Consider the following 26415-nt stretch of genomic DNA (forward strand, 5'->3'; position numbering starts at 1 on the left):
CCGCCCCGCAGGTGCCGGCTTCCAAACAACCCCGCACGATGCACCTGCCGCTACCAGCCAATCGCGTTTCCTCCAGTCACCTTTCTTCTCTTAAACTTCAAAAGGAAACTTCCCATGAAGCTGCTGCAATAGAAGTTAATGTCGAGTTTGATTCTGTTCTGTTAGGACTTAATCCAGAGCAAGGTGTTTCTCTCTCTCTCTTTTCCACTGCAACTATTAGATACGATTATGAGATATGATTGTGATAAAAGAGATATGATTGTGAAAGCAACACAGAGTCGTGTGGCACCTTGAAGACTAACACTGCTGCCCTTTGGAGATAGTTAGGTGGTTGTGTCATCACTAATTACCGTTTTCATCTTGTTTACATTTGTCTGATATTCCTGTTTCGACCAAAGTTAGGGGAAACTTCCTAACAGTGAGAGTTGCTCTGCAGTGGAACACACTGCTTTTAAACATGATTGGTTCTCCTTCCTTGGAGATATGTAAGCAGAGTCTGGGCAGCCAATGATCTCCAAGGTCCTTTATAGTTCCGCATAGAAGTGTCACATGTGAACAATAAAAAAGTCATAAGACATCGAAATAATATCAGAACATGGAAACAACAAATATACCCCCAAAATGCATGTGTGCTTGTACTGGTATACATATATGTCAACTGAGGATAACATTTCATATGTCTGAGAAAGAGACTTCCAATCAAACGCTTATGTCACAATGAGGCTATGATTTTGTGCTCACTTTCCTGGGAGTAAGTCCCATTGAACCCAGTGGAACTTTCTTCAGACATGATTAGGATTGCACTGACAATTTGTTAGTGTTTAAGGTTCCACTTCCCACTTTTATGTGTGTCAGTTAAAGGTCTGAGCACTGTTTGACAAAGTGGATGTTTATTTATCAATATGCTTATTTCAAGATGTCCCAATAACTGGACTTACTCCCTAGTAGTGTTGCCTTTAGGGTGTTTTCCCACTCCTGGCATCCAGGTGAAAATTCAACAGCTGGTTTCCTCCCAACTGAGTGGAGATGTTGTATTGGGAAAGGATACACATGTAGAGTGTTCACCTGTCCTGAGTGCCTGGCAGAGGTGGGGGAATGTGCCAAGCTGAGTAGGAAATTGTTTGCATGGTATAAACAAGGGGGTTGGGGAATGGAAACATATTGCAAAAGGGACAGGGCTTCTGTCTTTGTTCTTCATTTTATTATTCACATCTTTTGTCTTTTGAAGGGCTCTTAGGACACAATCCCATGCATGTTTACACAGGAAAAAAAAGACCTGGGATTTCCCCCCCCCCCCCGACTAAACCAACAGGTGCAGCTTCTTAATCACAGTCTGGCAGTGATTAAAAAAGAACAACCTTACTGATGCTCAGGCAGTAGAGGGCGCCTTTGAGCAACTTCAGACAGATCTGTGCAAACATAACCAGATCATACATGCCAAGGCTTATTTGGATATAGGGTGTATCAAGGACAGCAGGAAGTGGGCAGCGTCCAGCCAAATTTGAGCACAAGATTATTTGCTATAGGAAATAATTGCACTGCTGCCATGTGACAAAAGAACAGCCCTGAATGCACCAAATGATGGATTGAAGAGCACCACAGGCAGCTGTTGCAGCATTTTACTTGTTGGACTGGTCCTAACAGCCTGATAGTAAGTTAGGCCTAGCATTACTTTGATAGGGCTAATTCAAATCTGTGTATACTTCAGTGACCAAATAGTGACTTACGCTGCAATCCTAATACAGACTTACTGGGTAAGTCTCATTGTACTCAACAGGGCATATTTCTGAGTAGGATCACACTGCTATTGAATAAACTATCACAGACCAAAAGCCTCATTTTTGTATCAACATATTTTGTAATGTTCACACCATTGCCATTCTTCTAGGGTTGTTATTACAAACTTGAATAATTAGTGTTATTGACTTTTTGAACAACATACAAAGCTAATATGAATACAGAAAAAAGCCAATGGAAAGGTGTAAGACGTATGTCACCTACTCCTTATTTTCCTCTTGTTTATGTAACTTATTTCAGAAGTGTGTGCCGCACTGCATTCCTACCAAGCTGGCAGTAGCGCAAGCAAGGACTCCAGAGGTAGTGGTCATCTATCTGACAGGTTCACATCTCACTACAGACTGCTACACAGATTATACAGTAGCCCTCCGCAACCTGGTGGGACTACAAATGCCTCATCCCTGTGGATGATGCAAGTTGTAGTCTAACCCATCTGAAGAGCATGAGATTGGATCTACATGACAGGGCTGCTTCGTGTGAAAGTGCATGTGTGTGTTGGGGGAGGAGTGTATGCGTGACTGTCTTATTTACCTTATTGTCAACACTGGCGGTCCTGATTCGGATCGGGGCCTTGGCGCTTCTGGAGTGGGGGCGGGCGGTGGATTTAAGCTTCTGATTTGAAGAACGTTTATTTTGGCTCGGGGTGTGTGTGAGCGAAACTGGTATTACTTTAAATCTGTATCTAGCAGTTATGTCTTGGTTCTCTTTTAATCTAAGCTGTGGAGCAGGCGCAGGGGTGGGGGTGACCATGATCTCCCCCCCTTTTTTTCTTAAAGCCACCATGGCCTCCCCACCCTGCTTCGAATAGGGCTCTCCCCCCCACACACACCGCCAGAGTAAAAATGAACAAAAGACGTAGCTGCTAGACACAGAAGTTTAAAATCATGTCTGTTTTGGCCCTGACAACGCCATACGCTTCCTAGCCTGAGGCACAAATGAACCTATATGAGGAAGGAAGGGGTGTGTGTATGTGCGTGTGCGTGTGCGTGTGCCATCTGGTGGTTGCGGGCGGGGAGTAGTAAAGAGACAGTGGGCGGGGCAGGCGGCCTGACTAGGGCTGTCGCGGAAGCTGCCGGAGTTCTCCCGGTCATGTGATGCTGCTGCCGCCGCTACTGGCTTTTGCTCGGGCTCCGTCCATCAGCTTATCAAAGGGGCGGGTAGCGTAGGGAAGCGCGCATCCTTGGTCGTGACTCTCTTCTCTTGCTCAGGTGCAAGAGCGCCTTCTTCTCCTCCTCCACCACCGCCGCCAACACGTCTGGCTCGGGTGCAAGGATGGCGCGAGCCGCCGCCGCCGCCGCTGCTGCTGCCTGGCCTCTGCTGTTGCTCCTCTTGGCCCTCAGTTCCAGTGCTTGGGTCGGCACTGAGGCCGCCGGCATCAAGCGGGGGCGAAAGCCCAATGTGGTGCTAATCCTCACAGACGACCAGGACTCCTGCCTGGGCGGAATGGTAATCTTTGCGCTTGCTTGACGCGCCCCGGCCCTGAGAGGTTGGGGGGCCTGTAATGAAGTGGAGGAGGGGGAAGTGGGGGCTTGACCACCCAGGGGTTGTGGGGGTGAGATGAGAAACAAAATAGCCCCGTCATTGCTATGGTGGGGAAGGAAGTGGGGGCCGGGTGGGCTTGCTCTCTTTCTTCCCTTTCGTGTGCTTTTCAAGAGGCCCATTTATCCAGTGGAGGAGACTATTCAAGCTTAGTTTAGTTCCCAGCATGGTTTAGCTCCTTCAGAGTTCTGACTGAAATCTGGAGTGGATTCACTGCCCCACTGACATAGGAGCCACCAGCCTTCACTGATTGTTTCTCTTCTCTCCACCACCACCACCCAATACTAACCAGATTTAGATTGCAATACAGTGCTGCTTACCTGGGAATAAGCCCCACTGAACACAATTAGTGGGACATAATTCCTCTGAATAAACATGCATAGGTAGGTACGTGTTGCACAGCATGGCAGAAAGCCATACTTGTGTTTTCACCCCAGTTCTATGGAATTGCTTGAATTGGAAGGGAATAAGCAAAGGTGGGAAGTATAGAAAGGAATGGAATGTCTTTATTGGTGCCTGTGCACAAGGCCATTTGGTGTATAGCATCAGAGTCTTGGGCAGCTGACTTGGGGTGTTGTGAAAGGGCTGGCAAGTTATTGGTTATTTCATTTTTATATACTGTCACTATTGTATTTTTGCTCCCAAGGAACTTATGAGATTTTCTGTCTCCGGTGCCCAAATAACATGGACAGCCTTAGGTACTATGTACCTTAACTTGGGGGTTTGTGTGGGCTGCCTTTATACAAATCTATGGTGCAATCACACTTGGAATATTGTGTGTCATTCTGGTACTCCATGCTGTATACAGTTCTGGTCACCACACCTAAAAAAATAATACTGTAGAGCTGCAAAAATGCAACTAAAATTATCAAAGGAGAATCTCCTCTATGAGGAAAGGTTACAACAGCTGGGATTATTTAGCTTGGGAAAAAAGGAGGCATACAAAATTATGCATGGTGTGGAGAATGTGGATAGGGAGACATTTTTCTCTCTCACAATACAAGAAACTGGTGTCATCCTATGAAGCTGATTGGTGGGAGATTCAGGACAGATTAATGCCCACATAGCGCATGGTTAAACTGTAGAATTTGCTACCAAAAGATGCAGTGACAGCCACCAATTTGGATGGCTTTAAAAGGGGCTTAGATAAATTCCTGGAGGAGAAGGCTATCAATGGCTACTATATCTGATATCTATGTGCTGCCTCCAGTATCAGAGGCAGTAAGCCTATGTACTATACACCAGTTGCTGGGAACATGCATGGGAGGTTGTTGTTGCACTTCTGTCCTGTCTGTGGTGTCCTGGTCAACAGCATGTTGCCACTGTGTGAACAGAATACTGGACTAGATGGACCATTGATCTGATCCAACATGGCTCTTCTTATGTCTTGGTGTGTAGTAACTTCAGGAAAGGGGCTTGAAAAGGCTGTACTCTTTGGCTTTCAAGCCTGTGGATAATAGGTTGTGTACACATACCACAATGTGCAGGATCAGCCTTTGGTAAGTTCCCCTGCAAGTGCTAAAAAAGATATGTGTGTGGCAGCATACCAGAACTTAAGTGTTGGGCATGGCAGTGGAAGTGCATAAGTTGGCTTATTTATTTATTTATTTATTTTATCATACTTATACCCTGCTCCTCAGCCAAAAAAGGCTCTCGGAGCGGCTTACATTTAGCAAAAAAGACAGACAGTCCCTGCCCTCAGGCTTACAGTCTAATAAAGATATGATTATAAAGATTCACTGGCTTGTCTTGATATGAGAGACAACATGTGCAGGCTTTGCTCACAACTTCCTCAGGGCCAGGTTGTGTGAACTGCCCTTTCCACTATACCCCATTAAGCTAATTCACTTGTGAGAAATTGCATAGGGATACATTTTGTAGTGTAATGGATTTCGGACCTTTAACACACACAGAAATGGTTTCTTAAACTGATTGAATATATTTTGCCAATGTTACTTGTTTAATAAATCCACTGGTGAAGTAATGCAGGGGGTAGGGATACTCCTACTTGTTAGAAGGATCCAGCAAGAACTTGATTTGTAGAAAGGCGATGCTGTCAACCTAAGCCTCAAAAATTGCCATTGCAGTTAACCTATTTTTGGGCCTTCTAGGGGTTGAGCTGTCAGCTTAAGTGACTTTGTGCTAATAGAAAAACCTTCTGGTTCCTAGAATGAACATGGAGCTTCCTTGAGAATCAATAGGTTACTTGGTTACTACAACTATTACTCAATGGGTTACTACTCTTAAGTTATAACTTGGTTTCCAGCATGCACAAACTTTCTTGTCACTGGCCTCACTGTGGTGGCATGTTTCCTTCATGGAGAAACTAAAAAAACATGAATGTCCTTAAATATAAATAGATATTGTGACTTGTCACAATTGTTGCTTTTTGCAATGAAGACATTTAAAAAAAAATCAAAGAAAGTATATGCACACTTGCCTGGGTATGATCATTGAACTCAATGGCACTTATTTCTGAGTAGGCATGCATATAATTGTGCTGTAAAGGTTCTTTTATATTACAGGTGCTTGACTTTCAAATATGGATGTGTTTGTCTTAGTAAGGCATGTCTGTTTCTTATTGGTCAATTTTATTAATACAGCTGAAAATTACTGTAACACTTGAAGAAGATCACTGTCGCAAGATATTAAAACAGTGACTTTGGTTTTCTATTCTAAAGACAAGTGAGAACTCTGAATTAACAGAAAATCAAATTAAAGAATGATAGCTTTATTGAATGGAAATGTTCAAAATACAGACTTGAGGTTACTGAGATTTCGAAAGTTGAAATACCAGCAATTGAAATACTATTGCTGTGGAAATTAAATACTACTTTTGTGTTTGTGATTTCCATTTTTATATTGTTTGGCACTATGGGTGCTTTGGTAAAGAGATGATGGAACTCTATAAATATTTGTAATAAATGTGGCTTTTCTTTTAAGATACAAGTCTTTAAAGATTTCATTGCTGAAGAACAAAAAGAAAAAATTACATAATATTCTGTTCTAGCTAGAATTTGTATTAGTACTCGTGTATATTTGGGGTAAATTTGAACAATGTGATCCTATATTTGTTGACTTGGAAGAAAGCCTCACTGTATTCAGTGAGGTTTACTCTCTAGTACTGTATTTCTTCGATTGTAAGACGCCATCGATTGTAAGACGCACACTAATTTCAGTACCACCAACAGGAAAAAAAACCCTAAAACACACCTGCGATTCTAAGACGCAGCCCGTTTTTAGAGATGTTTATATGGGGAAAAAAGTGTGTCTTAGAATTGAAGAAATACAGTAAGTATGTTAGTATTGCAACTACAAACACATGAATCTTCCATACTACTGGTTTTATTTTTTATATTTCCTTTATTACAGACACCGCTGAAAAAAACCAGTGCCCTGATTGCAGAAATGGGGATAACCTTCTCAAATGCAGTAAGTACTAAATCAGGTTTTGCCTCTGTCTGCTTTTGCGAAGTTTATTATTTTACCGTATCAAGTTGATTGTGCAGGAAAACACAAAGGGGGAAGGACAGTACTTCAGAGGTTGATGGATAAGTGAACACATGATTTATTGAAGGTAGAGCTACTGCCTTGGTGTTGGACTGTTTCTCCTTGATGCAGCACTCAGATGGCAATTTCACTCCTAGATGTGGCTCTGATTTTATCATTTCAAAAAGGAAAGAGGCTAAATAGAGTTCAGATAAAGGCATATATAGAGCTAGAGATTGAAAACGCACATATGTGAGAAAACGCGTATCTGTGGTATAATATCGAGTGTGCTACGTATGCAAAGGTTAAGAAAGGATTTAAACTCCATTCCATATAATGGATTGTGCCATTCATTTCATTGGGTTTACTCTAAGGAGGACTGGCATTGGATACGACACATTGATCAGAGGTGTACCTTTAGCAGCTGGCTGTCTTGTTAAAGTTACTTTTGGTCCACCTGGCAGGAATGAGAATTGTGAGGAGGGGAGTTAATGTTCTGTTGTGGTCCTTATCCTTCCTGGAAGGTCTTGGAGATGATGTTGGGGAAGGATTGTGTCTTGTTCTAATGTTTTGTTTTTAAAACATTGTTTCTAATGTTGTATGCTGGGTGTATATTGTATACTACATTTGGATGCTGTATGCCCAGTACAGAAATAAAGTGGGAAGTAAACCAACAAACTGGGTTCTTCAAAGCTGGCAAACAGCAATCTTTTTGTCTCAATTCTCTGTCAGCAAAATGTCAGTGCAATAATTTTCCTACAGATGCATAAGGGTGAATAGGGTAAGGATTTAATTTCATGTGCACACTAAAAGTTCTATAGGCACAAATATCTAGGACATTATTAATTACATGGTAAATATTTCTGACAATCTGCTATTAACTTGTTTTTGTGTTCTTTGACCTTTTTCTCTAGTATGTACCCAGTGCATTGTGCTGTCCCAGTAGAGCCAGCATCTTGACAGGAAAATATCCACATAATCACCATGTTGTTAATAACACTTTAGAAGGAAATTGCAGCAGCAAATCCTGGCAGAAGATTCAGGAACCATATACCTTTCCAGCTATCCTCAAGTCTATGTGTGGCTATCAGACATTCTTTGCTGGGAAATACCTGAATGAGGTATAGTTCTGTATATTGTACTGTTTCTTACCTGAATTATCAACTTAAATCATTGGGGTTCTGAATAATCATCTTAATCAATGGGGGTTTGATGAATTGTCTCTGTTTTGAAGGCTGACTATTTTGATGATATATACACCTTAAATGCTTTCATTGTACGGTGTGTGTTCTACAGAGGCAAGCTCCTGTCACTAACAGGGGAAACATACACAAAGAGGACAATGTATTCTGTGCAGAATGGGTAACTCCTGTATTCTTAGTACATGATGTACTATGTTATCCAGAATGTCGAAGTTGGGAACTAGAAGTGGGTTTTTCCAAGCAAATGGGAGCACTATTATGATAATGTTGGTACCACCTAGCAGAAAGTACTTTAAGTTATTGGAGCCGGTGAGCTCAGGCATAGCTTGGTCATTAACGCACAAAATCCCAAAGACCTGATCTAATGAATTGTGGACTGTCTCTTACAAATGGGACAAAATACTTTCTGTATTACTAAAACCAAAGGCAAACACTTTACCACACCCTTGATTAAACCGTGGTATGGTTCCCATAATAAAATAGCTTTGAAATCCTATTTGAGCCCCCTGGGGCCATGGCTATTTATATGTTTGACTAAGTTTTTTTTGGCTGGGAGAATTATAATAGTAGTGGTTCACTTAATGTTGGATTTTCTTAATTTCAGTATGGAGCAGAAGATGCAGGGGGAATTGGTCATGTTCCACCTGGATGGAGTTTTTGGTATGCCTTGGTGAGTGTGTTAAATAGCTTTATTTTACATGTAAAAGACATCCATCATCTTTAAATCTATGGTGTACTAAAACTGGGTTACAGATTGTCTTCTAGAATGATGACAGGAAAAATATGTTGAAACTATCTGTAAATAGAAAGGCGCCTTCCATTCATAGAAGTGAGTTGGATCCAGAGGAGGCTCATACTCCACTAGCTGGATGCTCAAACAGGTGGGGAGGAGGCAAATTTAGCTACTTTCTCTTCCTCTACAGAATCCAGTGTCACCTCTGGAGCAGATTTCTGGGAGCATAGTGGGCTGTAGGAGAATCTGGCAAAAATTGCCTCCCCTCCCCTTTCTGTTCACGGTAGCGTCCAGTTTGCAGAGTTCTAGTCTGCAATTCTGGATCCAATCCAATATGAACATTTTTCAAGGCTTCATGGTTTTTGTATCTATAGAGACCTGACTGTAGTTTCCAGAATAGGACCTTGATATAATATGTTAACTAATCCTGTGTTAAGTAAACTGATCAATTAATGTAGTACTATTTACAGAGGAGGAGTTGTAGTGTAGCAGTTAAGAGTAAGAGCTATAAGGCATGTAGTTCCAGTTCCCCTTGCCCACAAACTCACTAGGGAACTTTGGGCCAGGGCCGGTGACAAGAGCCAGCATGGTTGGTTACCTGCCAGGGGCCCATACCCCAGTCAAGGTCAAGTGTTGACAACCCCCTGGACCTCCTCGTGCTCTTCACCATTGTAACCTGCTTGTTCACCTGCCTCTTGCTCTGGCGCAGGAGTGGTGGTGCTGAGAAGGGGTAGCAGAAGGTGCCCCTGCCTACTTGCTCACTGTCTCTCTTCATGTCAAGTAAGCAATGGTAGCAATTATGAGAAAGAGGATGAGGTGCTGGTGACAATGGCACTGAGAAGATGGATGCAGTGAGGGAAGAGGCCCATGGAGGGTGTCTTGCCTAAACCCTGGAGCCAGCAGTCCATTATTCTCTATCGGCCTCTGAACTGTAATATAGGGATGATGGCTCTGTTCTAGTGTTACAAGTCTGTTGAAGATTTGCAGAGAAGATAAATCCTGCAATATATAATTGTGTTTTGTTTTATTCCACAGGAAAAAAATTCCAAATACTACAATTACACACTTTCAGTAAATGGAAAAGCACGAAGGCATGGAGAGAACTACAGTGTTGATTATCTGACGGATGTACTGGTAAGAATTTCTCAGCAGCTGGTGTTAAGCAAGATCCATGCATAATGATAACACATTTATTATGGCATAAGCTTTTATAAACTACATTTCACTTCATCAGACTGTAACCTAGTAATGCTTTTGCCATCATAAACTTGTCAGAAGACGACTTGTTTTTCTGCAACAACCTAACCTGTCTACTCTTCTGGTATTACATAATGTATAAGCTGTCTAACAGTATAATGAATAAGGTAAGGTCCTGGGTAAATAGACATTTCAAATCCTACAGAATAAAGTGTCTCACTGTACTTTATTCAAGATACTCATCTAGTAAGACACAAACCCTGCCGAGATCTATTCTCCCTTCCCCCATTGATACTCATCTATTAAATTAGTGCTGTTTGCCTCGTTTCAGATATCATATCAGACGATGGTGAAGGTGGCTTAGCTTTGTTTTGGCAGAAGTCTGAACAGATAAGCCATACTTAATGGCCATTTCCGTGCCTCTGGAGAGCACATCACCTGTAGGCTATTGTGCTGAGCTGACAGAAAATGAAAGGAGATCAGCAATTCTAAACCATGTTTTTGTTACATGCCTGGAATCTCAAATCATAGTTTCAATTCTAAACAAAGATTTAATTCTAAACAAAGATGGTTAATGTGGAAGCCATGCTTTGGAAGGATGTCTGAATTGAGCCTGCACTAGGACCTGTGCCAAAAATGAAATATTTATTGTAAGCAGAGCACCCAGTTTCAGATAACAGAAAAATGAAGTTTAAACATACGAAATATCATTTCTTAGAAAAGGTGAAGATTGGTGCAGAATACTTAAACTGTGTTGAAGTAATCTTGTATGTATGAATATTTTTAAGAACTAATTTTATTAATATTATGTAATGCTCTCTTCTGTTAGGCACATCCAAAGAGGTTAACAACCAAACAAAAAATAACTATGATACATTAAATTACAGCAAGTTAAATTACAATGAAACAGAGTTAAGCCAGTTCTAAAAGCAGTGCATATCGCAATTTAACTAGTAATAAATTCAAAGACCTGTTGAAAAAGATACGTCTTCAAATGGTGTCAAAACAAAGACAGATTTGTGGACCATATAAAATATTACTGGTTAAAAAATAACCAACTATGTTGTTCAACTATTTTGAACCCAGGACAATTCTTTATATTAGAAAAGGCCAAATAGCCTATTTGTTAATAGCTGTCAAGATGCAGCATGGAAAAGTAAAAATTCAAAAATTTTATGAGCAAATATAGACAGTAATAATAATTTTTTTTCTCTAAAGGGGATGAGCAAGCATGTAGAAACAAGAACAAAAACAAAAAAACCAAAAGTTTCAGTGTTACAGTTCTTGCTATAAAGTAATGGCAATCCATTGTTGATGAGTGACTGCTCAGACTGAAGTATCACAAGTTTAAATATTTGAAGTAGCAGGGAATTAATAATCCTCCTCCCTGTAGCTGCATGCTTGGACTTAAGTTGAGAATGTAACAAATATTTTCTAATCCCACAGAGTATTTACTTATACTGAAAGGAAAATATAAAGAAAAGAAATGCTTGAAATTAATTTAACGCTTCAAGAACTGGTAGTATAAAAAATTCTTTTAGAGAAGTCTAGCTCCGACTAACTAGATAGCTATTTAAAAGCATGACAAATAACTACTTAGAGCTTTAAATCTTTGTTTTCAGGCCAACATGTCCTTGGATTTTCTGGAATACAAGTCCAACTATGAGCCGTTCTTCATGATGGTAGCAACTCCAGCACCACACTCGCCTTGGGAAGCTGCTCCTCAGTATAAGAAGAGCTTCCAGAATGTCAGCGCTCCAAGAAATAGTAATTTCAATATCCACGGAAAGGTATGGTGTTACAAATGTGTTCGTGATGGCTAGATATAATTAATGAGTCTTAGTTTCAGCTTCGAAAAAAGCTGATATAGGTTTACATGGTTAATAAGCTCAAGGCATATAATATGTGGGTGCAAGATGCAGGGCTGTAGTGGAGGAACTTGTTCCTCCTGGAATTTCATCACATTCGGCATATTATCTCTTAACGTTTTATGTTTTGAAACTGTTTAGGGTATGTCGACATCCTTCCATTGTCAGCTGAATGTGTTCATTGCTTTGTTTCTTTATCTGTTTCTTTGATGCATGCAGACCTTAAGTTTTGTCTATATATGTGCTTTGACTTCCTGTGATTCCTGGTCTTTGCAAATGAGCAGAGAGAGCAGAAGTTCTTTATTGTGTCTTAGCAAATTGCCATTATACACAAACACAGAATAAAACACAGGATAAAACACTATACAATTTAAAACTCCATCAACAAACCATTTAGAGTTGACTAGTTTTCCATACAGCTTTTTGACTTTGTGGCACGTATTTGAAGAACATTGACAAGAAATTTGGCAGTTCTAAACGATACATACTTCTCAGCATTGGACAATAGGAAACAAGTCTTAACAAAGGATGGCCTTCCCTTGAACGATCTTAACAACGGGTGAATGTATTTGGTTCTGAGATCATTATACACAGAGCATTCTAGCATTACATGAGTAGTGTCTTCAATTGATACTGAATTGCAACTGCATACTCTATCCTTCTTAGGAACCCCCTTTTGCCGACCTACCCAGTCTGCCAATGGAAGAGCATTTAAGCTTGCCCGAGTAAAGGCAACCCTCATTTTAATATTTGGTAGATCTACCAGGTATTTTGGAAATGATAAATACAAGGGAGTATAGGAGGCATAGAGACTATTAGATTGGCAAGTCTTGATCTTAGCCACCTGAGATGGCATCTCAGTATCCTTAAGCCTTTGGAGCACTAACACTTTAGCTCTATCATGGCCTTGAGTTAAGAGAAAAGAGCAATTCTAATTTTGTAGAAGTGGGGACTGCCAGGAGTCTACGCAAAAATGTATTTTGAGCTCTTCTATTGGTTCCAAGTTGGCTAAAGCCCACAGTGGTGCTCCATATAGCAGTTTTGGCAGAACCCTCATTTTGTACAATTCTAGAGTGGGCTGAACCAGGTTTCCCCCTTTTGTATGATAGAATCGTAATAGTCCATTTAAAGTTCTACCCTCTAGCAAAGTGCTGGATTGAACCTGTGAAGACCATGTTCCTGTCCACTGAAACACTACACCCATATACTTAAAAGAAAATACTTGCTCCAATTTATTCCCATCAAGTGACCAGTTATGTATTTTATTAGATTTACCAAATATCATAATTTTTGTTTTTTGGTAGTTGATAGAAAGATGCTCATTGTTGCAATATAGACTGAACCTGTTTAACAATCTACGCAGGCCCAACTGAGTGTAGGAAATCAAAATTGCATTGTCTGCATAAAAGAGGATTGGATATTTCTGGTTACCTATTTTAACTGGAAAGTACTGGTCACCTCTCAAGAACTCAACTACATCATTTATAAATAAATTGAAGAGAAGGGGGGCAAGTAAACACCCTTGTCTTACTCCTTTTGTGACTGGTACAGAGTCAGATAAGTGATCTCCATCAATTCTGATTCGCAAAGATGTTTCCAAATATAAAGCCATAATACATTTTAGAAGCTGCGTGTCAATTCCCATAGATTGTAATTTGCTCCAAAGGCGTTCCCGGGAAATAGAATTGAAAGCAGTTTTCAAATCTATAAAGGCCACATAAATATGTTTTACAATTCTGGTCAAATATTTATCAATAATACATTTCAGCATTAAACAATTATCTAGAGTTGACTGACCTGGGCAAAAGCCTACCTGTTCTGGAGCAAGCAACGCATGATCCTCCACCCAATCCTCCAGTTTATCAAGAAGAGTCCTGGCATAAATCTTCCCTGGAACATCTAATAAACTAACTGGCCTATAATTTGCTAGGTCATTTCTAGGCCCCTTTTTGTAGATTGGAACTACAATAGCTGATGACCAACTCGGAGGTGAAATTCTGGTGATGTTAATTAAGAAGAATAGCGATGCAAATATTGGGGCCTACCAGTCAAGGAATACAGTAAAAAGATCTGGTGGGAGACCATCTTCTCCAGGAGCTTTACCATTTTTTAATCTTAGGATTAATGACTTTGCCCTATCTACTGAAATATTATCCGAAGAATGTTCCCAATTGCATTCAGTATAATCCTCAGAAGAGGCAATAGGAAGGTTGGGCTCATTAAATACTCTCCTAAAATGGGTTTCCCATTCGATTTTAGGAATAGTTCCTTCAAGAACAGGAGCTGATCTTTTTTCCAATCTTGCAAGTATATCCCAGAATTTACTTGGGTTCTTTTGCAAGAGTGCAAGGCCTAATTCCTTCCATTGTTCCTCATAATAAATCTTTTTTTCTCTCGGATTTATTAGTTGTCCATATAATTGATTTATTAGTTCAATACTGGACACTTGGAGCAGTTCATTTCTTAGTTTCAAAAATTATTCTGAATAAAGCCTCTGTTCCAAATCTGCTTGCAGCAAGGGATTCCATTTAATCTGCTTGTCTGATGTCAGTAATGCTTGCTCAAAATTTAGATGAGTATCAGAATTTGTGGGAGCACTGTTAGACCACTGTAATGAAAAGCTAAGTTGCTGGTGATCACTACCAGCTACTGAGTCTACTTTGAGAGATAGAAATGTTGATCGAAAGGGATAAGAAATGATCACTTAATCCACAATACTTACACCAAAGTTACTTATATAGGTAAACTCTCCTGAATTATCTAGATGGGAGCCATTAATAGTAGATTTAATTTTATTGTTAAAGGAAAAAGGATAAGGCCAGAGTCATTAATTTTCGTATCTTTGGATTTACGGGTTTCCAAGTCTTCCCATAGCTCAATTGGACTTTCTAAAGTCATAGCAATGGCCTGGTTAGTTGGACCTATGTGTGCATTAAAATCACCAGTAACCACTAGCTGGACTAAAGGGATTTCATGCTCGAGCTCATCTAAGTAATCTAACTTGTTCCAACCATCTATATCATAATATGGTGAGCTTCTAGGAGGAACATAGATATTAACAAAAATGTAGGAATGCATTGCATTTTTAATGACAGCTGTGGCACATGGGGCCAACCCTTTAAGCTGAATAATTGAGGCTTGAAAGGAACTAGATATTAATATAGCCAATCCTCCACTAGGTCTACCACCCTTGGAGGAAGACAATGCGGGGGTTGAATAAGCCACGTAGCCAGGTAACCAAATCTGCATTAACCAAGTTTCTTGAAACAAGAGAATTTTGAAATTATTTATGTAATGTAAAAAATCATTATCCTCTAGTTTGTTCCTCCAGCCAGCCAGGTTCCAAGACAAACAGGGAACTCCAGCTTTTAATTGCATTGGCAGTCATTGCTGTGTTAGAGCCTCGATTTCAATGTCCTTCTCTGAGGTTACTATTGGCCCATTCTCTAACAAATGAGGATTATGTTTTAGTTGGTGTATTTCTACAAGAGTAGTAACTTTCCTTATAGACTTTACTTCTCCCAGTTCCTGGGGCTCCAATTTTCTCATCTCTAGCCAATTAGTTGCTGTTTCACGTGATTGATTAGACACAGCATTTCTGATGGTAGGAGACACCTCAGGGGAAATCACCTTAGGGCAGGTTTTGGTTATATCGCTTTCCTGTTGGGCTTCTTCAGCTGTTCTACACTTGATCGGGAAGGGGTGGATCTCCACTCCCACCTGTGCCAGACTGTGAGATGAGGATTTATTCCTTTTAATGGCTGTGCCTTGTTTTAAGCAGGATCTGGTGCTCTTGACAGGGGCTGCTGATTTACTAGGTCCCATGGTCCTCTCTCTAATTTAGAGTATGAACAATTTTGTGTATGAAGATTCTCCCCCCCCCCCCCCCGGGCTTTTGAATCTTTCATGAAACCAGTAACATTTGGAAAACTTGCTGGGGGAGCCTCCAGTCTATGTAAATCAGAGCAGGCCTTCCCTCTATCCTGGAAGTTAAGAACTTCTGGGGCAGTTTTATCTGCTTGGAGTTCTATGGAATTCTTGAACTTGTTCATCAGGGTCTATTGTAAAGATGAGACTCTCAGCAGAATTTCTTGCTGGGCTGAAAAAGGGAGATTACAAAAGCTATCTATTAATCCAATCTCTTCTGGAGAAAAAGAAATCATGTGCTAAATTCCTTCCATTTACAAAGGGCCCCATGCTGGTGGAGCTTTGCTGTTTTCCCTACTTGGAATGTTCTTAGATAACTGGTCTAGGGCTATGGTTCTGGGTTTCACATCTGAGCTCAGTTCCACAAGGGTACCAACCGTTGGTTCGATGAATGCTTTTTTTAAAATAAACTTTGGGAACTCAGTACTTGAAAACCCCAGAGAAAAAGTGGGACAGGCGTTTTTAAAATGCCTTTTAGTTCCTTTACCCTTCCTTGCCAGGATGTCTTTAGCACTCTATATTTCTGCCACTAGACTTCTACATGTAATGGTTACGACTGCATGGGCTGCACTATAATTGTAAAAGATATTCGACCTTTGAAATCTCTTCAATTGTTATGGGGATGGATGTAACAGATGAGATCAATTTTGAAAGATGTAATTTACGTTCTGCCTGAGACAAGTGGCCTGTTGGTTTTGGGTAGTTAATGAATACCAGGTTAGCTGCAATTTCCAAGACTTGTTGGTTGGTGGAGGGTCTTGTGCCATTTCCTGTTTAGTACCATCAAAGGGGACCAACGTCGGCTTATTTGGGAATTCAGCTATGGACCATGGGTCCTGATCCACATCTATCATGGCCTTTGAAATATGGTGGGGTATATTGGTCATTAGGTTTGGTAAATTGCATCTTTTTGGCTCTAACTTGCTCTGGACCTGACTGTTAGAAGAATCCTCAGGTTTATCCTTCTCATCTAATACTTTAAATAACCTCTTAAAATTCAGTGATGATGTTTTCTTTGAGTGGGCCGAGCTTTGGATATTTTTACTTTTCTTTTTTGAGTTTTCTACAATCTTCCTAGATTTTGTACCCTTTTTACCCTTTGTTTCTTTTTCTTTCTTGGTTTTATATGGTGCCGGGGGAGGGGGTTCTTTAGTAACTTCATTTGGAAGAACAGGTTGGATCTTTAAGCTGGATCCATTTGTAGATGGGGCATCGAGAGTTATTTCCCTCTTTGTCATTATATTATTCAGCACAGCATTGGTTAAAATTGTTATTAACTCTGCCAGAAAGTTCTTTATCAAGGTTATATCCTCTGACCAAAGAGAATACAATTGTCTTATCAGCTTATGCTGACTACTAAGAAGATTTATTGGAAGGGAGGAGCAATGGATATCCTCATTCTCTTTGGCTGAGAGAGTCTTCATATTATGGGAGGGAGATACTGGTGCTGAATTATTATTCACAAGCTTCATTGAGATTTTGTTTGTGGGGCTAGGTAGCTCTTTTGTTTTGCTATGTGGAGAGTTGGGTGAGGGACTAAGGAAATGTGTTTGACCTTCTGCTCTTATAGTACCTTCCACAGAAGCTATTTCCAAGGCTAAACTACTGCCAGCTTCCCCCATATCCAAAGTCTTCATTATAGAATGAGGACCCATAGACCAGTCAAGAGTTTCATTGTTTGGGGCCTCTTGTTGGTCAGCTTCATTTTTGGCAGAGAAGAAATCAGTAATCTTAGATTGATTTTGATCTTTGATGTAAGTTTTGCCATCTTATGTCACTGGAATTAGACCTAGCTGTCTGTACTCCACTCTGGTAAGAACCATCTCGCAAAAGTGGACTGCAAGCTGATTTGCATTCAGGGTCAAGGACCAGGCTATGGCTATTTACTCTGTTTAAGTTTCCTATATGCAGCTGGGAAAAGCTTGAGACCAGTTTGCTTGTTGGGGAGAGGATAATAGTATAGCCCCAGTAAAAATGTTATCTAAGCCCTAATAACAGTATGCTGTGAGAGATTAGTCAGAACGCGTTTGTTCAACCACAGGGATTCAATACTCAGTTGGGGCATGTTATATGGGTATAAAAGCAAGGGAACACACCCCAAACAAACCATAACAATAGCAATAGTGATAATAATACTAAGAACTCAAAGTTATAACAAACAATACAAGAGCAGCAGATCACCACTGATGCTAATGCTAATAAATGTTTGTAGAAGTTTGGGTAATAAAACAATTAAAACACTCAGTAAAATCATTTAAAAAAACCAGAACCAGTCTTTAGGACACAGAAAGCCATGCTAAAACGCAAAGCTAGTTTGGAAAGGCCCTTGATGGTCCCTGATGTTATAGCCCAAACTTCATTCCAGTTTTTATCGTAGTGGAAGTCTCCTTGGCTTCTGCTCTTCCTCAGAGAGTCCTGAATATTGTACTACCTCCTGTGCGTCTCCAAGTGAATCTCTAAGTGTGCACTTAGCACAACGCCGAGGTGTTGCCTCTGGTGCCTCTTTTAAATACCTGAGGGGAAAGCAGAAGTTGTTTGCAGCTGCTTGGTGAAGGAGGGCAACAACCCCCACACACAATCCTGTGGCCCCTCAGTGAACATCCCAGGGACCATGAGTTGTTTGGCTTCTCTCTTCCAAGAACAGAGACTGTGCTCCAACCTCAGAAGGGGGAGTTGAAGATCTGACCCTCTTTCCCCACTTCCTCACAGCTGGCACAGAAAGAACCGCTGGCTGTCCTCTGAGGTCAGACAAGCAACCTCAGAAGAAGAGGAAAGGGGCTGTTCCATGGGGCATGGATGGGAGGAGGCCAGAGTGGCCAGGATAAGAGTTAGCTTGAGCCTCCTCCAGCTTCCTTCCATCCCCTTTGGAGCGCCCTCGTTAGGCAGGCAGAAACACAACATCTGCAAGATGGAAGAACGGGGAGGCAAAGATCACCTCCACTGCTCCTCCCACCCTCCACTGGATGATTGGGGGCCTCCAATCGCTGCAGGTGCAATTCAGTTGATAGGATTGCACCCTTAGTTGTTATTCTAAATAACTTTTTATGCACATGTCTGCATGAGATGATACTATAGAACCAATAGGTTCCTTTCTCTAGCCTTCTGAATCAAGATGGCATACCTTACTTATACCTAAAGCATCCCTTATGTACATTTCGAATTTATAATGAAAAGTGTTGCCATATTGAATGAAGGCCTATACTGATCTGCAGTAAAGTTCTTTGAACTTTCCTGACTCGGAGACTGCAATCCTATACACCAGGGATGGGCAACTGGGCCCTCTTGACGTTTTGGCCACAACTCTCATTGACCTAAGCCAGCATAGTCAATGGTGAGGAATGATGGGAGTTGTAGGTCAAAACGTTCGGAGGGCCACAGGTTGCCCTTTCCTCCTAGATGCACTTACTTGGGAGTAAGTCCCATTGAACTCAGTGGGGTTTCCTTCTGAGTAGATATGGATAGGATTGCATTGTAAATAAATCTTGACTGACTAGATCTTCAGAACTTGAAGTACTGCATCTGTAGCTTCTTATTTGGTAACAGGATTGATTCCTAACAGAAGTGTCTCAAAAGTCTTTTTCCTTCAGTAGTTGTTGTATATCTTGAAAGTGCTGAACTTTGTCCTACTCTGCAGCAAAATGTTCTAGGAGACTGTTAGGCAAGCAATGACGCATATTTCTTTTTGAAAAATAGTAATCCCTGTTATCAACTTCTGATTAGATTGGTGCCATTCATGCTGATTCTCGATGAAAATGAAGGCCATGGAGCTCTCTCCGTCATGGGATGAGAATAATTAAATTTTCGTGGTTTTTAGTGTACACTATTGTTTTATTCCTGCTCTTGTAATCTTGAAGGTGTTAAACAGGCTCAGATGTTTTCTCTCTTACCTTCTTTTAGCTCAATAACAGTTTGTGTTTAGACAATATGCTTTCACTGAAGGTAGTTTGAGGGCTCATATTATGCTACTTGGGGTTAGGACACTTTCTATAAGAAAATCAAATAGCAATAGCAACTGCTCAGTAGAAGTTATACTCCAATTTTATGTCCTCGAATGTTACTAGGGCTTTTATTAACTAATGACTATCAATGAGATCAGTCAAATATCTAATCTGACTACTTTTTTTTATATAGGCCAAGGATGCCTGAAATTCATAGCACTGAAATTCATAGCACAACAAACCTAGAGGAGAAATAGTTCAATACTTAGGCTGCCCACTTTCCTGGGAGTAAGCTACATTGAACTCAGTGGGACTTACCCCTGAGTAGATAGCATTGTCCATATGTTGTCTGAACTGTAATAGCTACTTTCTCTGTTATGCACCATCCCATTGCTTGAAATAGGGTTTTTTTTAAAGTTCGCAAACCCCATAATTATGTTGGTTAAACCCTATGCTACACTACCTTACTAAAAAGCAATCTGCATAAAACAGTCTGATGGGATTGTTTTGTTATTTATTTATTATTTATTTATTTATTGCACTTATATACTGCTCCCATAGCCAGAACACAGAACATACACACATAAAGCATTATAAACCGTTAAAAAAAACTGAACATGTTCAGTAATTGAAACTTTGTTTGCTTTTTTATGTTCTTCATTGTTTTTTAGCATGAGGTGGGAGATGAATCTAAAACATGTTAACCTATGTTTTATAGGACAAGCATTGGCTCATCAGGCAGGCAAAGACTCCAATGACTAATTCATCAATACAATTTCTAGATGATGCTTTTAGGAAAAGGTAGGGAATATACTATATCTTTAATGAAATTTCTTGCAAACCTGAAAACAGTCTAAAGTCAGACTGCTCTCAAAACCGCAAGCTTTGAAAATGTTTGTGTTCTTGTTTTGGGTGACAAAATAAGCTGTAATTGGTACAGAAATGACATAGCACTTGTGAAAAGCAAAGAAACTCAATCCATCCCTCGCCAAAATGTTCGCCAAATGGCCAATGTCTTTGCAAACCATCTGTAGTAGCAGATAGCTATTTCTTTGGCTGAAAGGAATATGCTAAACCCACAGTCCCAGTAGAACCAACTGCTGGCTTCTATGCAGGTAGTTAGTGCCCAGGGGCTCTGTTGGTGCTCAGGTACATTCAAGTGTGTGAATCTTGCAGAATAGAACATGAAATCACTATCATAACATGAGCAATTGAAATACCATCGATCGTAAGACGCACACTAATTTCAGTACCACCAACAGAAAAAAAGCTTTGATTCTAAGAAATAATTCTAAGACGCACCCCGTTTTTAGAGATGTTTATATGGGAAAAAGTGCGTCTTAGAATCGAAGAAATACGGTACTGGTTCTCAGAGTCTGTGTAAGCACAGGATAAACCAGAATTTTGGGAATTCTGGCTTACTATCCATAGCTAGTGTGCTTATGTACACTGCCAGATTGCTCCTTCCACCAGCAGAAGGCTTGTACACACTGCTACTTGTCTCCTTCCTCCAGCAGAAGTAGCTAAAGCAATCAGAAACCACTACCTGTCTTCCGATTCTGGCTTCTGTGGGGAGTGCCTAACCAGGAGTCCCAGTTTGGATATAATACTATGTTTTTGCTACATGGTTCGTTCTTAGTTACTAAAGTTGATCCAGCTGTTTGCTTCCCATAAACAATAAACCAGGATTCATCAGAGTTCCATTTTATTATATGCGAATGCAACCATAGTAGGATTAAACTTTTGATATAGCATCTTTTGGGGCAGGAAAGGTAAATTGCACTGAAATATTTTTATTATTGCTGTAAGGATGTTCCTAAAAGTCAACGTTACTTTCATACCTCTATATTAACAGTTTTTTTCAAAGCAATTAAAAGTTTTACTTTGAGATGATCAAGTTAGTTTAAAGTACTGATAAAGATAATAGCTGGGATCTAAAACTCAAAAATATAATTTTGTCAGCTCTGAGGGGTGAAATGCATGCTCCTCTCATATTTGCATACACAAATACTGTTAAATTTATAGTACTGGATACAAACTTTACAGGAAGGACAAGGAAGGGCGTACTGGGGCCAGTGTTGCTCTCTACGTCAAAGAGGGCATTGTGTCGAGTAGACTAGAGCACCTAAATGGGGAAGACTCTTCCACAGAAGTGCTGTGGGTGACAATGCAGGGCCCCAAAACTAACGTAATGCTAGGAACATGCTATCATCCCCCAGACCAAAATGCTCAGAATGACCTTGAGATGGAAAATGAAATCAGGGAGGCCTCCAAATGAGGAAATATTGCAATAGGTGACTTCAATTATCCTCACATTGACTGGATAAATTCATATCATGATAAAGTCATGACAAAGAGGTTAAATTTCTTGACGTCCTAAATGACTGTGCCCTGGAACAGTTGATCATGGAACTGACCAGCAGGGAGGCAACTCTGGACTTAATCCTGAGTGGTGCTGCCCAGGACCTAATACAAGATGTAAATATTGTTGAACCAATCAGTAACAGTGACCACAGTGCTATATATTCTTAAGTGGGGAATTGTCCAGGAAATCCAACACATTCACACTTGACTTCAAAAGAGGAAACTTCTCTAAAGTGAGGGAACTAGTGAAAAGAAAGTTGAAAGGGGGAATCAAGGGAGTTAAATCTTTGGAAAATGGAGCTTACTCAAAAGCACAATAATAGAAGATCAACTAAAATGTATTCCACAGGTTAGGAAAGGTAGTACCAGCATGGTTAACAAGCGCTGTCAAAGAAGCTATTGTAGAAAAGACGAGTTCCTTCAAAAAATGGAAGTCTTGCCCAAGTGAGGAAAATAAAAGGGAGCACAGGCTTGCACAAAGGAGATGCAAGCAAACAATAAGAGATGCAAAAAAGCATTTTGAAGAGCACATCACTAATAATATCAAGTCCAACAATAAAGTATTCTTTAAATATATCAGAAGGAGGAAACAAACTAGGGAAGCAGTTGGATCATTGGATGACAATGGAGTTAAGGGAGTACTAAAGGAGGACAGGAAATTGCAGAGAAGCTGAATGAATTCTTTGCATCGGTGTTCACTGCAGAGGATACAGGACAGATGCCTGTGCCTGAACTGATGTTTTCAGGAAGGGAGTCTGAAGAACTGAGGCAAATAGTGGTGACTAAAGATGAAGTTCTCAACCTTATTGACAAATTGAAAACAAATCACTAGGCCAAGATGGTATCTCAAAGAACTCAAATATGAAATTGTGGACCTCCTCACAACAACATTTTATTTTATTTTATTTTATTTATTTATTGCATTTCTATACCGCTCATTAGCCAAAGCTCTCTATGCAACATGTCCCTAAGCTCAGCCTCTGTACCAGAGGACTGGAAGATGGCCAATGTAACACCAATTTTCAAAAAAGAGATCCAGGGGAGATCCGGGAAATTACAGGCTGGTTAGCTTGACATCTGTTCCAGGTAAATTGGTTGAAAGCATTATTAAAGACAAAATTAGTAAGCATATAGAAGGGCAAGTCCCGGTGAAGAAGAATCAACACGACTTCTGCAAAGGCAAGTCCTGTCTCACTAATCTACTAGAATTCTTTGAGAGTGTCAACAAACATGTAGACAGGGGTGATCCGGTGCACTTTTTTTACTTCGACTTCCAAAAGGCTTTTGATAAAGTCCCCCACCAAAGACTCCTGAACAAACTTAGTAGTCATGAAATAAGAGGAGAAGTCCTCTTATGGATCAGAAACTGGTTAGAGAACAGAAAACAGAGAGTAGGAATAAATGGTTGATTCTCCCAATGGAGGGAAGTAAATAGTGGGGTCCCACAGGGATCGGTATTGGGACCAATTCTTTTCGACTTGTTCATAAATGATCTGGAATTAGGAGTGAGCAGTGAAGTGGCCAAGTTTGCTGACGACACCAAACTATTTAAGGTTGTTAAAATACAAAGGGATTGTGAAGAGCTCTAAAAGGATCTCTCCAAACTGGGAGAGTGGGCATCCAAATGGCAGATACGGTTCAATGTAAGCAAGTATTAAGTGATGCATGTTGTGGGGGGTGGGGACAACTTCAAGTATAACCTAATGGGATCTGAACTGGCAGTGACCGAACAAAAAAGAGATCTTAGGATTGTGGTGGACAGCTCGATGAAAATGTCCACCCAGTGTGCGTCAGCTGTAAAGAAGGCAAACACCAAATTAGGCATTATAAGAAAAGGAATTGAGAATAAAACGGCCAGTATCATACTGCCCTTATACAAATCTATGGAGCAACCACACTTAGAATACTGTGTACAGTTCTGGTCACTACACCTAAAAAAGGATATTATGGAGCTGGAAAAAGTGCAGAAAAGGGCAACTAAAATGATTAAGGGACGGGAGCATCTCCCCTATGAGGGAAGGTTACATCAACTGGGATTATTTATCTTGGAAAAAAGGAGGCTAAGGGGAGACATGATAGAGGTGTATAAAATTATGCATGGTATGGAGAATGTGGATAGGGAGACAATTTTCTCCCTCTCTCAAAATACTAGAACCCAGGCATCATCCCATGAAGTTGATTGGTGGGAGATCCAGGACAAATAAGAGGAAGTACTTCTTCACACAGCGCATAGTTAAATTATGGAACTCACTACCACAAGATGTAGTGATGGCCACCAATTTGGATGGCTTTAAAACGGGGTTGGATAAATTCCTGGAGGCAAAGGCTATCAATGGCTACTAGCCCTGATGGTTGTGTGCTATCTCGAGGCAGTAAGCCTGTGTGCACCAGTTGCTGGGGAACATGGGTGGGAGGGTGCTGTTGCACCATGTCCTGCTTGTTCATCCCTGGCCCATGACTGTTTGGCCACTGTGTGAACAGAGTGCTGGACTAGATGGACCCTTGGTCTGATCCAGCATGGCACTGCTTATGTTCTGACATACTTCAACTTGAACAATCCTATTCACATGTAGATGGCAGACACTTCTGTCCGTGGATGATCTGATAGAAAAACTTGTGAAAAGACTGGAGTTTCATGGAGAGCTGGATAATACATACATTTTTTATACCTCAGACAATGGCTTTCATACAGGTACATATTTTTGTATTTTTTTGGAATATAATTTATATAAGACTTTTGTGCATGCATTTCAAAACATTTCAGAGGAGTTGTTACGATACCTTTGGGGATAGTTGAAAGTAGTGAGAGATTTATGGTCCTGGAAATCATTAGCATCTAAATTTGGTGGTCATATTATTCTCTTTGAGATTTATTCCTATTCCTCCATGGAACTTTTAGTTGGCATGGGAATCTCTAAGCTTTAAACCAGTGCGAGGAGATGTAAACTAAAATGTTTCAACAAGACCAACTGGAGAGAGAGCACTTATGAACAAACTTCAAGAGGATAAAATACGAAATGATGCAGAATTTACTATGTCAGCACTTTTGTTCTCCGTTTTTAGGTCAGTTTTCTTTGCCAATTGACAAACGACAGCTCTATGAGTTTGACATTAAAGTTCCATTGCTGGTTCGTGGACCAGGAATCAAGCCCAACCAGACTAACAAGGTACAGCCACATTTGAGAGCAATGAATTACATGCTAAGATGTGGTTTCAGAGTAATCTGTTTCCAGGACATCTATGAAGTGGAGGGGTTGACAGTGAATGGAATTAATATTGAGGAGTAAAACTGTTTTGAGTGTAATCAGAACATTTCAGCATGTACATTGATGGTGCTATATAAATAAATAATAATAATTGAATAGTAAAGCCTGATGCTGTATAGAATGGGATGAAGAGCATTGGTGGACCTACTTGCTAAATAATACTTGCTTCTGAATCTGCCTTGCAAATAAACACTAGAAGCTATTAGCCTGCATGTTCAGACAACACTTATTTTATTCATTTAATATTTTAAAGTTTATATTTATTTATTTATTTATTTATTTCATTCCTATAATACCCAATAACTGAAGTTCTCTGGACAGTCTCACAACAATTAAAATCATAAAATGCAACATGATAACATACAGTATAAAAATTTAAAACGGTATAAAATAAAAACCAAAATAAAACCTAGCAGCACTGTAACAGATCTAAAACAACAGAAACTGAAAGACTAAAATGCCTGGAAAACATTGATATGGTATTTTCTTTTACCCTCTCTAATGTATTCACACTCCTAAAAAAAGGTTACAAAATACTGTCCATTTAATGCCAGAAGGGGGAGATGACTATGAGTTACCAGTCCCCACTTTAAATGGAAGTTGCCCACCAGAATGTAAGCAGATAAATGGCGGGACTGAGTAGTGTAATTTTTTATTTAAATACTTTGCAGAGGTAGCATGTATTCTTAGTCCTTCAAAGTACAGTTGAAGTCTGCATATGACATAGATGCAAGTAAAGACTAATATGGTAGCCTGGTCACTGTGGAATTTACATATTTCTATTTAATTTTAACCTTAATTGGAAAATCTGTAATGCTTTTTGTATTTCCTGCCTTCTAGATGCTTGTGGCAAACATTGATTTGGGTCCTACTATTTTAGATATTGCAGGCTATGATCTAAATAAAACACAGATGGATGGGATATCGTTATTACCATTGCTGGTGAGTACAAAGGCGGGATTGTTAGGTATTCTGGTAACTGCGCTAAGGATTGCTCTTCAGTGTGAATTATGATAATCTGTACTCTATATCTCTTCTCCCTTGTTTGTCTTCCCATACAGCCCTTATTACTGGAATAGGTAGGAATGACTGATA

The 26415-nt window shown here is 40.1% G+C and overlaps 1 protein-coding gene across 1 annotated transcript in view; it reads left to right on the plus strand.

The window, feature by feature from the left end:
- Positions 1–2902: 2902 nt before the first annotated feature.
- The window catches only part of GNS (glucosamine (N-acetyl)-6-sulfatase), a 31299-nt gene continuing 7786 nt past the window's right edge, over positions 2903–26415 (plus strand). Inside the window, exons 1-10 of the mRNA XM_063133935.1 lie at positions 2903–3243; positions 6709–6768; positions 7740–7946; positions 8632–8697; positions 9796–9894; positions 11580–11747; positions 20409–20491; positions 24628–24746; positions 25118–25221; positions 26161–26262. Of these exons, the coding sequence (XP_062990005.1) occupies positions 3070–3243; positions 6709–6768; positions 7740–7946; positions 8632–8697; positions 9796–9894; positions 11580–11747; positions 20409–20491; positions 24628–24746; positions 25118–25221; positions 26161–26262 (1182 nt within the window). The 5' untranslated portion in view covers positions 2903–3069. The remainder of the gene's footprint in view (positions 3244–6708; positions 6769–7739; positions 7947–8631; positions 8698–9795; positions 9895–11579; positions 11748–20408; positions 20492–24627; positions 24747–25117; positions 25222–26160; positions 26263–26415) is intronic.

The sequence above is a fragment of the Elgaria multicarinata genome, chromosome 9 (assembly GCF_023053635.1).
Source record: "Elgaria multicarinata webbii isolate HBS135686 ecotype San Diego chromosome 9, rElgMul1.1.pri, whole genome shotgun sequence".
Lineage (NCBI taxonomy): Eukaryota > Metazoa > Chordata > Lepidosauria > Squamata > Anguidae > Elgaria > Elgaria multicarinata.